Source organism: Pongo pygmaeus, chromosome X (assembly GCF_028885625.2).
Source record: "Pongo pygmaeus isolate AG05252 chromosome X, NHGRI_mPonPyg2-v2.0_pri, whole genome shotgun sequence".
Taxonomy (NCBI): domain Eukaryota; kingdom Metazoa; phylum Chordata; class Mammalia; order Primates; family Hominidae; genus Pongo; species Pongo pygmaeus.
This window is the reverse complement of record NC_072396.2, coordinates 159,771,805-159,785,164: the sequence shown is the minus strand read 5'-3', so window position 1 is coordinate 159,785,164 and position 13,360 is coordinate 159,771,805. Positions and strand designations below refer to the sequence as shown.

At 46.8% G+C, this 13,360-nt stretch overlaps 3 protein-coding genes across 7 annotated transcripts in view; 1 reads left to right on the top strand and 2 right to left on the bottom strand.

The window, feature by feature from the left end:
* F8 (coagulation factor VIII) overlaps positions 1-13,360 on the top strand; it is a 222,926-nt gene that overhangs the window by 160,439 nt on the left and 49,127 nt on the right. Inside the window, exon 1 of one of the 5 annotated variants that reach the window (XM_054471988.2) lies at positions 4,545-4,762. The exons of 3 other annotated variants lie outside the window; for them this stretch is intronic. In XM_054471988.2, coding sequence (XP_054327963.1) covers positions 4,739-4,762 — 24 coding nt within the window. In that variant the 5' untranslated portion in view covers positions 4,545-4,738. Of the gene's footprint in view, positions 1-4,544; positions 4,763-7,101; positions 7,318-13,360 lie in introns of those variants that run through there. One more of the 5 variants, XM_063660010.1, reaches the window with a different exon arrangement.
* F8A1 (coagulation factor VIII associated 1) lies at positions 2,807-4,493 on the bottom strand. The gene has a single exon (XM_054471989.2). It carries the CDS (start codon positions 4,491-4,493, stop codon positions 3,375-3,377), a length of 1,119 nt encoding a protein of 372 aa, XP_054327964.1. The 3' UTR covers positions 2,807-3,374.
* LOC129024787 (histone H2A-Bbd type 2/3) lies at positions 5,328-5,984 on the bottom strand. Its single transcript, XM_054471991.2, has one exon. It carries the CDS (start codon positions 5,968-5,970, stop codon positions 5,509-5,511), a length of 462 nt encoding a protein of 153 aa, XP_054327966.2. The 5' UTR covers positions 5,971-5,984; the 3' UTR covers positions 5,328-5,508.

Below are 13,360 nucleotides of genomic sequence, written 5' to 3'. Positions count from 1 at the left end.
ATGAAAACTATTGCTCTAGAATAGCTTATTTAATGTAGGAATTCAGTATTTAATGAGAGTAAATGAAAAAGCCATGTGAGTCATGTGCTTTATTTAGTGAGAGATACTAGGCTATATTTTCCTATTGTTATATGATTATTGCTATTCTCATTTGTGTTGCCTTGAGTTAATGTCTGCAAATGTGCACATTAGAGTCATATATCCCTTCCTGTGCCATACATCTATATCTGTATACATACATATGTCTTTTCTCCTTTTTTCCCTTCTGTATCAAGAGTTGGCAAGTGTTTCTCTATTCTATTAATTTTTCGAAGAATTAGCTCAGTTTTAAACCCAAACATGGTTTTGAAAGAGCTGGTTCTAGTTCATCAATCTCTGTTCAAAACTTTAAAAATTCTATTTTCCTTTCTTTTGGTTTGTTTCCTACAATCTGGAGGTGAATGCTTAGTTCACTTATTCTTCAATCTTTGTCTTTTAACGATAAGGATAAATTACTTATAGTTATTAACTACTCTCATGAGGTTCATTCCTTGAACAGTCACTGAGAAACTACTATGTCCTGGGTTCTAATTCAGGGGTGGGCAAACTATAGTCCCAGAATTTGGCCCACAGCCTGCTTTTGTATGGACTGTGAGTTAAGAATAGTTTTTGCACGTTTAAAGGATTGCAAAGACAAACATACAAAGAAACAAAGAAGACTGTGCAACAGAGACCACCTGTGGTCTGTAAAGACTAACACATTTCTATCTGGCCCTTGACAGAAAGAGCCTGTGGGCTGCTGGTCTCCTCTAACGGTGGTAGAGACGCCTACACGGTTAACATTAATCCTTGGCACCAGAATCCTCAGCACCTTGGAACCAGATCTTGCCTAACACACTAATTTCAGTCTTGACCACCTTCCTCTGGCGTAGCGGTTCTCAAACGTCTTTGTCTTTGTACTATTCACGTATAAAATGTTCTTTCATAAGCAACATTTCTCCTTTTGGGAGTACCTCATAATGGGGAGAAGGGGAACCCCAACAGCCTTTAAGGGTTCACTGCTTCGCTGCCACCATTTCTGACGGTTTACACTGTTTTAAGTGTGAATTTGGAATTGTTTTCAAGTTAAAAAGCAAACTAATCATGTCCTCTGAAAGTATTTGCTTTTGGCATGCTAGAAATCAGTGTTGACTTTTGATATTGATGTGATACATTACGAGGGAATTCTCAAAAATGCTGAAATCTGGCCTCGGCCCAGTTATCACTGCTCTTAAGTTTCTGAGGGAGATACATGAATGAGCCCCTCATTCATGGAATGAGGCAAATGGAAAACGAGGAGTTTTAGTGTTTCCTAGAATTATGCTCAGATACCCACTACCTGACTGTCTGGTTATCCTTTCCCCTCACCTCCCTGATGCAAGGAGTTTGGACCAGCGGCCTGAGGAGGCTTCTCCTGAAGCCCAAATCCCAAACTGGTCACCAGTCATGCTCCGTAACTCCTAAACCTGACAAGAAGCCAGCCGGCCAGGTCTGCAGCCCGGGTTAAGAGGAGCATACCAGGAAAGAGCCAAAGAGCAAAGGAGCATGAGCCCTTCAACCACTTTTACAATAATTTGGGCTAGGCGTTCAGGGCTCCGTAGGACCCTTCCTGGCAGCCAAGTGAGAGAAAGAGGAATGATGGTGGAATGGGCCTCTCCTGGGCTTCCCATTACTTCCACACTGTCGAAATAGAAATAGAAGCAGAAAAGAACACCCTACAAGTCCCACCCATTTGGAGGCACTTAACTCACAGTGACAACCCTCCACACCTCTCCCCTGCAAAAAGACGCAAAACAAAAACACCTACTCCAAACTGTGTCCTTACATCTCAGCCCCGAAGATCAGTATTGTGTGCAACTTCGGCCCAAAGGATGCATTTCCCCAGGGTTGAAAGTTTGAGAAAGAGGCTATATTCTGAAGAGTTCTTGTTGTCACCATCAAAAGGATTAAAAAGACGCAATAAAGAAAACAGCTTAGTTGGGGTGCATGCTCCATTTGAGCCAGAAAGCCTTGGAAACTTAAGTGTTTTCCAACGGAACGCCATCCTGCTTTGGGGGAACACGGAGGCTGCCTTGCAGTCACGTGATCGCACACCACCAAAGGGCCACGCACTCTGATTTCACCTACTTAACTAAAAGTTGCAGCAAAATCCCTATTACAGGCCAGGCGTGGTGGCTCATGCCTGTAATCCCAGCACTTTGGGAGGCCGAGGAGGGTGGATCATTTGAGGTCTGGAGTTGGAGACCAGCTTGGCCAACACGGTGAGACCCCATCTCTATTAAAAATACAAAAATTAGCCCAGCGTGGTGGTGCGCGCCTGTAATCCCAGGTACCCTGGAGGCTGAGGTAGGAGAATCGCTTGAACCCAGGAGGCGGAGGTTGCAGTGAGCCGAGATCACGCCACTGCGCTCCTGCCTGGGCGACAGAGTGAGACTCCATCTCGGAAAAAAAAAAAAAAAAAAAAAATCCCTATTACAAATAAAAGCTGTTGTGATCCAGGCTGCATATACCTCTGGGAATAGAACCAGAACCGTGAATTCCAATGCAAATCGATGCTGCATCGGCACCAGACCCGCTGCACTGGATGTATCTGCATTGCAGTCACCTGAGTACGGAGCACATCATAGATGATCTCTGCGGGTTCGTTGTCCACATAGGAGGCATAGTGCAAATTTCAAAGGAACGAATACATTCTGGAGCCCAAAGAGCTATCTGGTTCTGCTTCTGGCCTCCTGACAAGTAGGTAAGAGAGTCACATTTTATAAACGACGGACACCAAAACCACACATGAGGAGTACAAGAGTAGCTTTATCATGGATTTAGGGCTGTGGTTACAAGGAAGCTGTAAGGAATAAAATGACTCCCATGAAGACGTACCGTGCGGACGAGTGGAAGGAGAAGTTTGGCCATTACAAAGACACAGGAATATGTTAAGAAATGAGGGGCAGGATGAAATCACCTAGGGTAGGTATTTAGAGGGAGGGCGCCGTGCAAAATAAAATCCTCACTATGAAACAAAGGCGGAGGCAGGAGGCTGCGTTGGGTGGAAGCAGCGGAGGAAGGAGACGAAAGGGACTGTCATTTTCATGTCGTGGCTTTTTAGAAGACAACCGTGTCCTCTACTCTGATTCTATCAAAATGTGTTCTTGGGATGCTGGTAACGTTCAGCCAACGAAATAATTCCTACGGCGGCAGTAGGAATAACAAAACGCAGAAGCGGTAACGATGTCTTTTTATTCCTCCCCAGACGCAAACGTGGATGCGCGAGGTTTGGTAACAGGCAAAGTCATCTGGTTAACGTGACTGACGCAAAAAGTCCCGGCCTGGGCAAAAAGTCATTGGGTGAACGGGATGGATCAGACTCCCTGTCCTGAGGGGGAGATGGTTTCTTGCAGAACGAGGTGAAGGAGGTGGTTCTGCTCAGCAGGCAACAGTGGCCACATCTCCACCTGCAGCGACTTGATGGCTTCCGTGTCCTTTTCGTGGGTAGCCATGACCAAAGACTGGAGCAGCAGAAAGAGCTCCTCGGGAAGCTGGCCGCTGCTCTCCTGCCCGTGGCTGTCAAAAGCCTCCCAGGAGTACTTCTCCAGGGTCTGGGCGTGCTCCGGCAGCAGCTTGGCGGGCGGTGGTTGCAGGAGCAGCAGCAGCAGCACGCGGGACACCTCGCAGCGGACCAGCACGTCCGAGAAGGCGCCCAGGGCGGCGGGAGAGGGCGCCGCCGAGCCGGAGTTCGGAGGAAGCAGCGCGGCCGGTAGGGCGGGCGTCGCCCCGGGCCCGGGCCCGGGCTGGGGTCCCGGCGGCGGGGGCGGCGGCAGTGACTGCACCGGGTGGCTGCCGTGCTCCCGCGCCAGGCGCTGCATGCGCGTGAAGACCGCCAGGGCGCCAGTGTAGTCGCGCGCCAGCAGCTGGCAGGAGGCGGCCTCGCCAAGCGCCTGCAGCGCGGCCAGGGGCAGCTGGGGCAGCTGGAGCTGGGCGGCGCGCTGGAAGTGACCGGCGGCGGCGGCCGGCTGGCCCAGGTCGCGCAGGGCGGCGGCCAGCTCGAGGCAGAGGGCGGCGGCGGCGGCCGGCTGGCCCAGCTCCAGGTGCAGACGCACCGCGGCGCCCAGGGCGCTGGCGGCGGCCTGCAGCGGCTCCCCGTAGGCGGCGGGGCAGACCAGGCGCTGGCGCGCGTCGCGCTCCTGCCGCAGGAAGAGGCGGGCGGCCTCGGTGAGGGCCAGCGCCTCCCCGGGCCCGTGGAAGAGCGCCTGCTGGCAGCGCGCCACCGCCAGCTGGCACCAGGCCGCGTAGGGCAGACACTCCTGGGCGCGCAGCTCCCGGCCCAGCTGTCCGAACTGCTCGCCGGCCTCCGCCACGTTCGGCTTCCGCAGGAACCGCTTCTTCAGCTTGTTCGATACCAGCCGGTAGCGGGCCAGGAAGTCCCCGGCCTCGGGTCCCGGGCCGGCGCCGCCGCCCAGGCCTGCCGCCGCTGCCGCCATGCTCGCCGCCCCAAGCGCTTCCGGACGCGCTGCCGCAGCGGGCGGGCGGGCAGGGCGGGGCGACGTGCCCTGCGTCCCCCTCGGCGGGCTGCCGGCGTGCCCGTGCCCGCGCCCGCTCCCCAGCCCGAGCCTACCCCTTGCCCTGGTGATATGCAAAGAGCGGGATCGGAGGCGGGGCCTGGCCGGGATCGGAGGCGGGGCCTGGCCGGGCTGTGAGCGGCGTATGCAAATCGAGGGTCTCGGGGATGCGGATCCAAGACCCTGGGAAGGTACGCGGGGCCTGGCGGGGCACCAGCTGCTGCTAGCTCGGCTGCAATGCAAGTGGTCTAGGTTGCTACAGGCATCCCACAGCCTCTCCATCTCAACATGACCCAAACTAAACTCGTGACCCTAATTCCATGTCTGTGCATTTCTGGACTGTTTTCCCCCCACTACTCACTCCTCCATCTTCCCGTCCAGGGCCCCTTGCCAAGCGCCGGGTCCACCTCTCCGTCCCCACCCCGGTTGCCTTAGAAGTCCGTCCTGTCGCAACACTGCAGTCATGGTCTTGAGGCCCACCGGCCCCAACGAACACCATCATGCTGAGGACTTTCCCGGGCAGGCCCTGACTTGCTCAGAACCAGCGGGGGTGTCCCCTTCCCACCCAGGGCCACTCCCCTGCACTGTCACCGGGAGAGACTGCTCCTCTGTGCCATCCCTGACTCCCACCCAACCCCAGACCCCCACCACCTCTCCATCCCTCCAGCTGTGGAGGTCTCACAACCCCCCCGACCCATCTCACCGCCCCCCCCACCCCCACCCCCACCCCAAGGCAAAGTGACTGAAGCAGGCAGGTGGGTTCCTTTAAACACTTTATTGACAGAATTAATGAAGGCCCAAGATTTTGGGGCCCGGGTTGTGGGGGGAGGGTGTTTAAGGCCGGGGGTTCAGGCCGGGGGATTTGGGGTCGGGGAGTTTGGGGGCGAGGTGGGTGGACGAGTGGACCTGCCAGGTCCCAGGGGCCGGGTGTCAGAAGCTAGTCCCCGCCGGGGGCCACTTGAGAGATGGTGGTTGTGTCGAAAAGGGTGCTCAGCAGCCTGTTGTTGTGAACCACCATGTCCAGCAGCAGGGGAGTGATGTTCCTCTCTCCGTTGTTCTGGGCCTCGTTGCCCGCCAGCTCCAGGACCTTGGCCGTCAGGTACTCAATAACCGCAGCGAGGTAGACCGGCGCCGTGCGACTCAGGCGCTGAGCGTAGTGGCCCTCCCGTAGACTGCGCTCCACCTGGCTCACCGAAAACGAAAGCTCCGCTCGGACGGTGCGAGAGCAGGTCCGCCCCCGGCCACCAGCACCGGAGGACCCTCGATGGCTCCTCCTCCTCGGCATGCTGGGCGTTGAGTGTGCTATCTCGGCTCGGCCTAGAGAGCTTGGCCAACTCTCAAGATGACAGTTACCGCGTCCAGTACTGTGTATCCTAGCGACCAGGGCCCAGCCCCTCATTGGCTAGGGAGCCGAGACCAATGGGCACGCACATCCGGTGACGGGCACGCATGTGGTGACGGCCCCTCAGAAGGGACACACGTCCATCAGGCGACCTCGTCGCTTTCCCATTGGCCTCGAGGGAGCAGGCCTGGGCCTAGAAGTGGCTGGAGGGCCGTGGGGGTGGGGTGGGGCGGGGCAGGGGAAATCGCGCTCGTGACCCTCTCTTTGCCAGTGGGAACTCTCCCTTTCTACTGGATGGGAACATTGTGGGAAAGACAAAGGGGTGGGCGAGGGGAGGATGGGTACCACGCCTTCACAATGTTGCACATCCATCACAACCACCTGGTTCCAAAACGTTTTCAACACCCCAAAAAGAAACCGAAACCCCTGTACCTATAAGCAGTCACTTGCCACACGCCTCCTTCCACACCACCACTACCAACCCCCACACCCTCCCACACACACCCCCTCCCCCCGCCCATACACACGTTCCAGATAGTCCCTGGCAACCACTAGTCAATCTGCTTTCTGTCCATAGAGGTTAGCCTGTTCTGGAGATTTCCTATACATGGAATTATACGACCAAATGTGAGGCCTTGTGTGTCTGGCTGCTTTCACTTAGCGTAATGGTTTCATCAGGGTTCATCCATGTAGAGGCATGAATCAGTACTTCCTTCCTTTGAATGACTGAGTACGATTCTGTTGTATAAATAGGAGACCACATTTTGTTTACCCACTGGTCAGTTGATGGACAGGTTATTTCCCCCTTCTGGCTATTGTGAATAGCACTGCCATGACCATCTGTGTACAAGTTTTTCTCTGAATATCTGTTTTCAGTTCTTTTGGGTCTATTTCTAGGAGTCAAACTGCTGGCTCATGTGGTAGTTCTGTTTAACTTATTGAGGAACCACCAAACTGATTTCCACAGCAGCTGTAATCTTTCGCATTCCCAACAGTAGTGCATGAGAGTCCCAATTTCTTCACGGCCTCATCAAAACTTGCTTTCTCTTTGCCTCATTTTGTTTTGTTTACAATAGCCATCCTAGTGGGTGTGAAGTGCTAGCTCATGGTGGTTTTCATTTGTATTTCCCAAATGGCTAATGATGTTGCTGTGGTTTGAGTGTGTCCCCCAAATTGTGTGTCTTGGAAACTTAATCCCCAAATTCACATGTTGATGGGAGGCGCAGCCTTTGAGACGGTAATTGGAATTAGATAAGGTCATCGGGGTGAGACTCCTATGATGTGACTGGTGGCTTTATAAGAATAGGAAGAGAGGCCTGAAACGACATACACGCTCTTGCCCTCTCGCCACGTGATACCCTCTGCCATCGCCAGATGCCGGGGCACTTCCCAGTCCCCAGAACGGTAAGAAATAAATTTCTTTTCTTTATAAATTGTTCAGTGTCGGGTATTCAATTATGGCAACAGAAAACAGACTAAGACATCTTTTCATGTGCTTCTTGGCCCTTTGTACCTCTGCTTTGGAGGAATGTCTATTCAAGCCCTTTGCCCGTTTTTTAATTCAGTTGATTGTATTTTGGCTGTGGGCTTCTAAAACTTATTCATATATTCTGGAAAATAGACTCTTATCAGATATGTGATTTGCAAATGTTTCTCCCATTCACTTTCTGGATAGAGCCCTTTGTTGCCCAAAAGATTTAAATTTAAAGTTGGATGTCCAACTTGCCAAATGAAAAGATGTCTGTGGCTTTGCCTTTGGTGTCATACTGAAGGAGCTGTTGCCTAATCCAAGGTCGTGCAAAGTTACATCTCTGTTTTCTTCTTAGAGTTTTATAGTTTCAGCCCTTATATTTAGATCTGTGATCCATTTTGAATTAATTCTTTACATGAAGTGAGGTAGAGGTCCAGGGGCATTCTTTTGCATGTGGCTATCCAGTTGTCCCAGCGCAGTTTGTTGAGGGGATTATTCTTCCCCTCCACCCATTGAGGGTGCTGGAACTCTTACTGAAAATAAACTTTACATAAATATATGGGTTTATTCCTGACTCTGAGTTCTGTAACATTGACCTAATATATCTATCACGATGGGAGTACCACCCTTTTCGGATTACTGCGGTTTTGTAGTACGTTTTGAAATTGGGAAGTGTGAGTCCTTCAACTTTTTTCTTTTCTGAGATTGTTTTGACTATCTGAGCCCCTTACATTTTCTTATGAATTTTAGGATCAGCTTGTCAGTGTTTACAAAGAAGGCAGGTTGGATTCTGACAGGCATCACAATGAATCTGTATATTGCCTTGGAGATTATGGGCATCTTAACAATATTAAGTGTTCCAGTCCATTAACACAAAATGCCGTTCGATTTATTTAGGTCTTCTTTAATTTATTTTAGCAACGTCTTGTAATTTTCAGAGCATACGTCTTGTACACCTTTTGTTAAATTTATTCCTCGACATTTTATCGTTTCGATGCTACTGTAAAATGAATCATTTCCTTAATCTTATTTTCACGTTATTCATTGCTAGGGTATGGAAATACAACTGATTGTTGCAGATTGATCTTGGATACTGCAACTTTGCTGAGCCGAATATGCTTTGCTGAGCATACTCAGACAGGGTTGGCGTATTCGTCCGTTCCTACACTGCTATAAAGAACTGCCTGAGAATGGGTAATTCATAGAGAAAAGAGGTTTAATTGCCTCATGGTTCTGCAGGCTGTACAGGCTTCTGCTTCTGGGCAGGCCTCAGGAAACGTGCAATCATGGCGGAAGGCGAAGGGGAAGCAAGCACCTTCTTCACGTGTTGGAGCAGGAGGAAGAGAGAGAGAACGCGCGCAAAGGGGGAAGCGCTGCACATTTTCAAACAATCATCAGATCTTGTGAGCACTCTATCACAAGAATAGCAAGGGGGAAGTCCGCCCCCATGATTCAATCACCTCCCACTAGGCCCTTCCCTCAACAGGTGGGGATTACAATTCGACATGAGATTTGGGTGGGGACACAGAGCCAAACTGTCTCAGTTTTTTTTTTTTTTCTTTTGTTGGACTCTTTAGTGTCCTCTATATAAGAACATGCCATCTATGCATCTATGAATAGAGATGGTTTTACTTGTTCCTTTCCAATCTGGATGCCTTTTATTTCTTTTTCTTGACTAATTGTCCTGACTAGAACTTTGAATATGATGTTGAATTACAAGTGGCATTCCTGATCTTAGGGGGAAATCAACCAGTCTTTCACCATTAAGTATGATATTATCTCTGGGTTTTTCATGGATGCCCTCTATCAGGTTGAAGAAGTTTCTTTCTGTTCCTGGTTTGTTGAATTTATTTTCATGAAAGGGTACTGCGTTTTGTCAAATGATCCTTTTTGTACATGATTAAAATGACCATAAGCCCCCTCCCCCCTGCTCCGCCATGCATTCTGTTAATATGGTGTATTATATAAATTGATTTTCACATGTTGAACCAACCATTAATATGGTGTATTATATAAGCATTTTCACATGTTGAACCAACCTTACATTTGTGGGATAAATCCTATTTGGTCATAGTATATAAAGAGTGGTCAATAAACATTTCATTGAAAGAATAGGAGTGGATCTGGCAAGCTTCTTGGAGGACAATGTGTGTGTTAAAGAATCTGTAGCATGATGAGAAGCCAAGGCACTTGTGGGAGGAAGGGAGTTGCAACCAATTCATTAAGGCTGGAGAGTACGATGCCAGTGGAACAGTAGTGGTTGATGTGGCTGGGAAAGAGGTAGGCAGGAGCAAGACATGGAGGTTCTATTATGCCATGTTCAGGTTTTAGAATACCCTGTAGGCTACACTGAACCCACTGTGTTCTTTCAGCTTGGGAGTGACATGGTATGATTTGCCTCTAGAAAGATCACCCTGGAAGCTGTGTGGAGAATAGAACAGAGAGGACTGAGATTAGAATTAGAAAGCTGCTGTATTATACCAGTCAAGAAATGACAGATATCTCAACTAAGACAATGGCATTGGTAGATAAGACTAGGGGACAGACTTCATAAAAAGTTTAGGTAATAAAATGGCACATAGTAGACACTCACTACATATCACTCATACTGGCAAACCTAGCTGGAGACATGACAATTCATTTGCTCATTCTTCAAAAAATATTGAAGGGTAGTGCCGGGTATACTGTGTTAAGCATTGAGACAACACCAATAAGAAATATTCTGTTGTATAAATAGGCCACATTTTGTTTATCTACTCATCAGTTGATGAACAGTTCATTAAGTGATTTCCATGGCAGAGGAGGTAAATGTTGTCCTCTATCCTCTTAGATTCTCCAGCTAGGACTTAAATAAGATAGATAAACAAAAGAAAAGCATACAAAATTTTATTTGGTATTTTTTACATGTACATGGGAGCCCTCATAAGAAATATGAAGACTCAAATGATCAATTACAGCTGAATACTTACATACTAGGGTGGAAAAAGTATGGTAAATTGTGAAAACATAACAAGACAAATGGGGTTTGGGCTAGGAGAGTTAATTGTGGAAAAGTCACTAAGAAGGTAAGAGTTGTGTAACAAGGTTTTTTGGTGCAGCTTTCCCTCAAGCCTGGACTCCCCATCTCTGGCAATAAGAATGTGTTTCTTCTTCCTGGTATACAGATAATACCTTTCACATCAGAGTTTCATCTCTTCCTTTCATGAAAAAAAAAGGAAGGTCAGTGTGCCCTTCTTGCATCTGCTACTTTCAAGTGCCTTTAAACACAAAATAATCAATATGCCAAAGTGGCATATTTTGAGGTGGCATTTGATCCCCTACATTACTGATTGGATAGTGTGAATAGTACTTCCATGAACGCTCCTGTACAAGTGTTTGTTTGAACAGATGTTTTAAATTACAGATGCTCCTCATCTTGGGATGGTATTACATCTTGATAAACCCATTGTTAGTTAAAACCATTATTAGTGTCAATTCATTTAATACAGCTATATTAGTCCATTCTCACACTGCTATAAAGAACTACCTGAGACTTGGTAATTTATGAAGAAAAGAGGTTTAATGGACTCACAGTTCTGCAGGCTTAACAGGAAGCATGACTGTGAGGCCTCAGGAAACTTACAGTCACAGCAGCAGGTGAAGGGGAAGCAAGCACGCCTTACCATGGTGGAGCAGGAGAGACAGAGAGCGAAGGAGGGAAATGTCATACACTTTTAAACCATCAGATCTCATGAGAACTCACTCACTGTCTCAAGAACAGCAAGGGGAAATCCACCCCCATGATCCAATCACCTCCCATCAGGCCTCTCCTCTGACACACGGAGATTACAATTCGACATGAGATTTGAGTGGGGATACAGAGCCAAACCATATCAACAGCTAACCTACCAATCATCATAGTTTAGCCTGGCCTACCTTAAACATGCTCAGAACACTTACAATTAGGCTACAGTTGGGCAAAATCATATAACACAAAGCCAAATTTATAATGAAGTGCTGACTATCTCACGTAATTTATTCAATATTGCACTGAAAGTGAAAGGCAGAATGGTTGTATGTGTACTTTAAGTACTTTTATGCATATAGATTCTACTGAATGCATGTTGCTTTCAAACCATCATAAAGTCAAAATATTGTAAGTCCAACCATTATAAGCTGGGAACCATCCGTATTTGAGGTACATACCCATGAATATATTTATGGGTTTATTTCTTGCTTCTTAATTCTATTCCATTTATATATATGTCTGCCCTTATGCCAGTACCACAAAGTGTTGATAACTGTAGCTTTATACGAAGTTTTGAATTTGGGAAATGTGAGTTATCCAGCTTTGTTATTTTTCAGGATTATTTTGGCTATTTGAGGTCTCGCACAATTACACATGAATTTTAAGATTGGCTTTTCCATTTCTGCAAAAAAAAAAAATGGCCATTGGGATTTTGATGCAGATTGTATTAAATCTGTAGATCACTTTTGGTAGTACTATCATCTTAATAATATTGTCTTCCAATTCATGAACACAGGATATATTTTCACTTCTTTATGCTGTCTCTAATATCTTTCAGCAATGTTTTGTAGTTTTCAGTGTACAAATCTTGTACCTCCTTAGCTGAATTTATTCCTAAGTATTTTATTCTTTTTGATGCTATTTTAAATAGAATTATTTTTTATTTTGTTAATTTCATATCAGATTTTTCATTGCTAGTGTGTAGAAATACAACTGATTTTTGCGTGTTGATCTTATATCTTGCAACTTTGCTGAATTCGTTTATTAGCTCTATAGTGTTTTGTGGATTCTTCGGGGTTTTCCATACATAAGCTCATGTTCATCTGAGAACAAGATAGCTTTACTTATTCCTTTTCAATTTGGATGCCTTTTATTTCTTTTTTTCCTAATTGCTCTGGCTAAGACTTCCAATACAATTTTGAATAGAAGCAGTAAAAGCAGGCATTCTTGTCTCGTTTCTAATGTTAGGGAAATATCTTTCAGTCTTCTACCATTGAGTGTGATGTTAGTTTTGGGTATTTTATGAATGCTCTTTATCATGTTGTGGATTTTCTCTTCCATTTCTAGTTTGCTTAGTGTGTGTTTTTTTTGTTTGTTTTTTTTTTTTTTTTTGTCATGAAAAGGTATTCAGCTTTACCAAGTGATTTTTCTGCATCAACCAGAATGAACTTGCAGGGTTTTTTTCCCCTATATTTTATTCATGTGGAGTTGACTGGTGGATTGATTGTCTTATGTTGAACCAGTCTTGCATTATTGGGATAATTTCCACTTGAGCATGGGATATAACCTTTCTAACATGCTGCTGGATTTGGTTTGCTAATATTTTGTTGAAGATTTTTGCATCTAGATGCATAAGGGAATATTATACTCACATATTCAATTACATGCAATTTGTAATTTTCTTTTCTTGTGATATATTTGTCTGGCTTTGATATCAAGATATGGTGGCCTCATAGTATGAGTTGTAAAGTTTACTCTCCTTTTCTATCTCTTGGAAGAGTTTAAGAAGGATTAATGTTAATCCTTCCTTAAACATTTAGTAGAATTTACCAGTGAGGCCTTCTAGCACAATACCTGGCACATAATATATGGAATCTAGGATTTGTGTAGTCAGTCATTAACTATTTGTTGAATTAATAAGTTGTCTCCCCAAGCAGGTTTCTAATCAAGGCACAAAGATTGAGTAACGAATGAAGGCAAAGCCAATGTATATAGGGTATTAGTTTTCTAATGCTGGGGTGGCAAATTACCACAAACTTAATATGGCTTAAAACAACACAAGTTTATTATCTTACAGTTCTATAGGGCAGAAGACTGACCCAAGTCTCACTGGGCTAAAATCAAGGTGTCATCAGGGCTGCATTTCTTTCTGGAAGCTCTAGAAAAGGATCCTTTTTCGGGCCCGTGTAGTCCCAGCTACTCGAGAGGCTGAGGCAGGAGAATGGCGTGAACCCGGGAGGCGGAGCTTG

Excerpts from the sequence above, each read along its gene's own strand:
- LOC129024787 (XM_054471991.2), bottom strand. The coding sequence starts at position 5,970 with ATGAGGGGCTGGGCCCTGGTCGCTAGGATACACAGTACTGGACGCGGT.
- F8A1 (XM_054471989.2), bottom strand. The coding sequence starts at position 4,493 with ATGGCGGCAGCGGCGGCAGGCCTGGGCGGCGGCGCCGGCCCGGGACCC.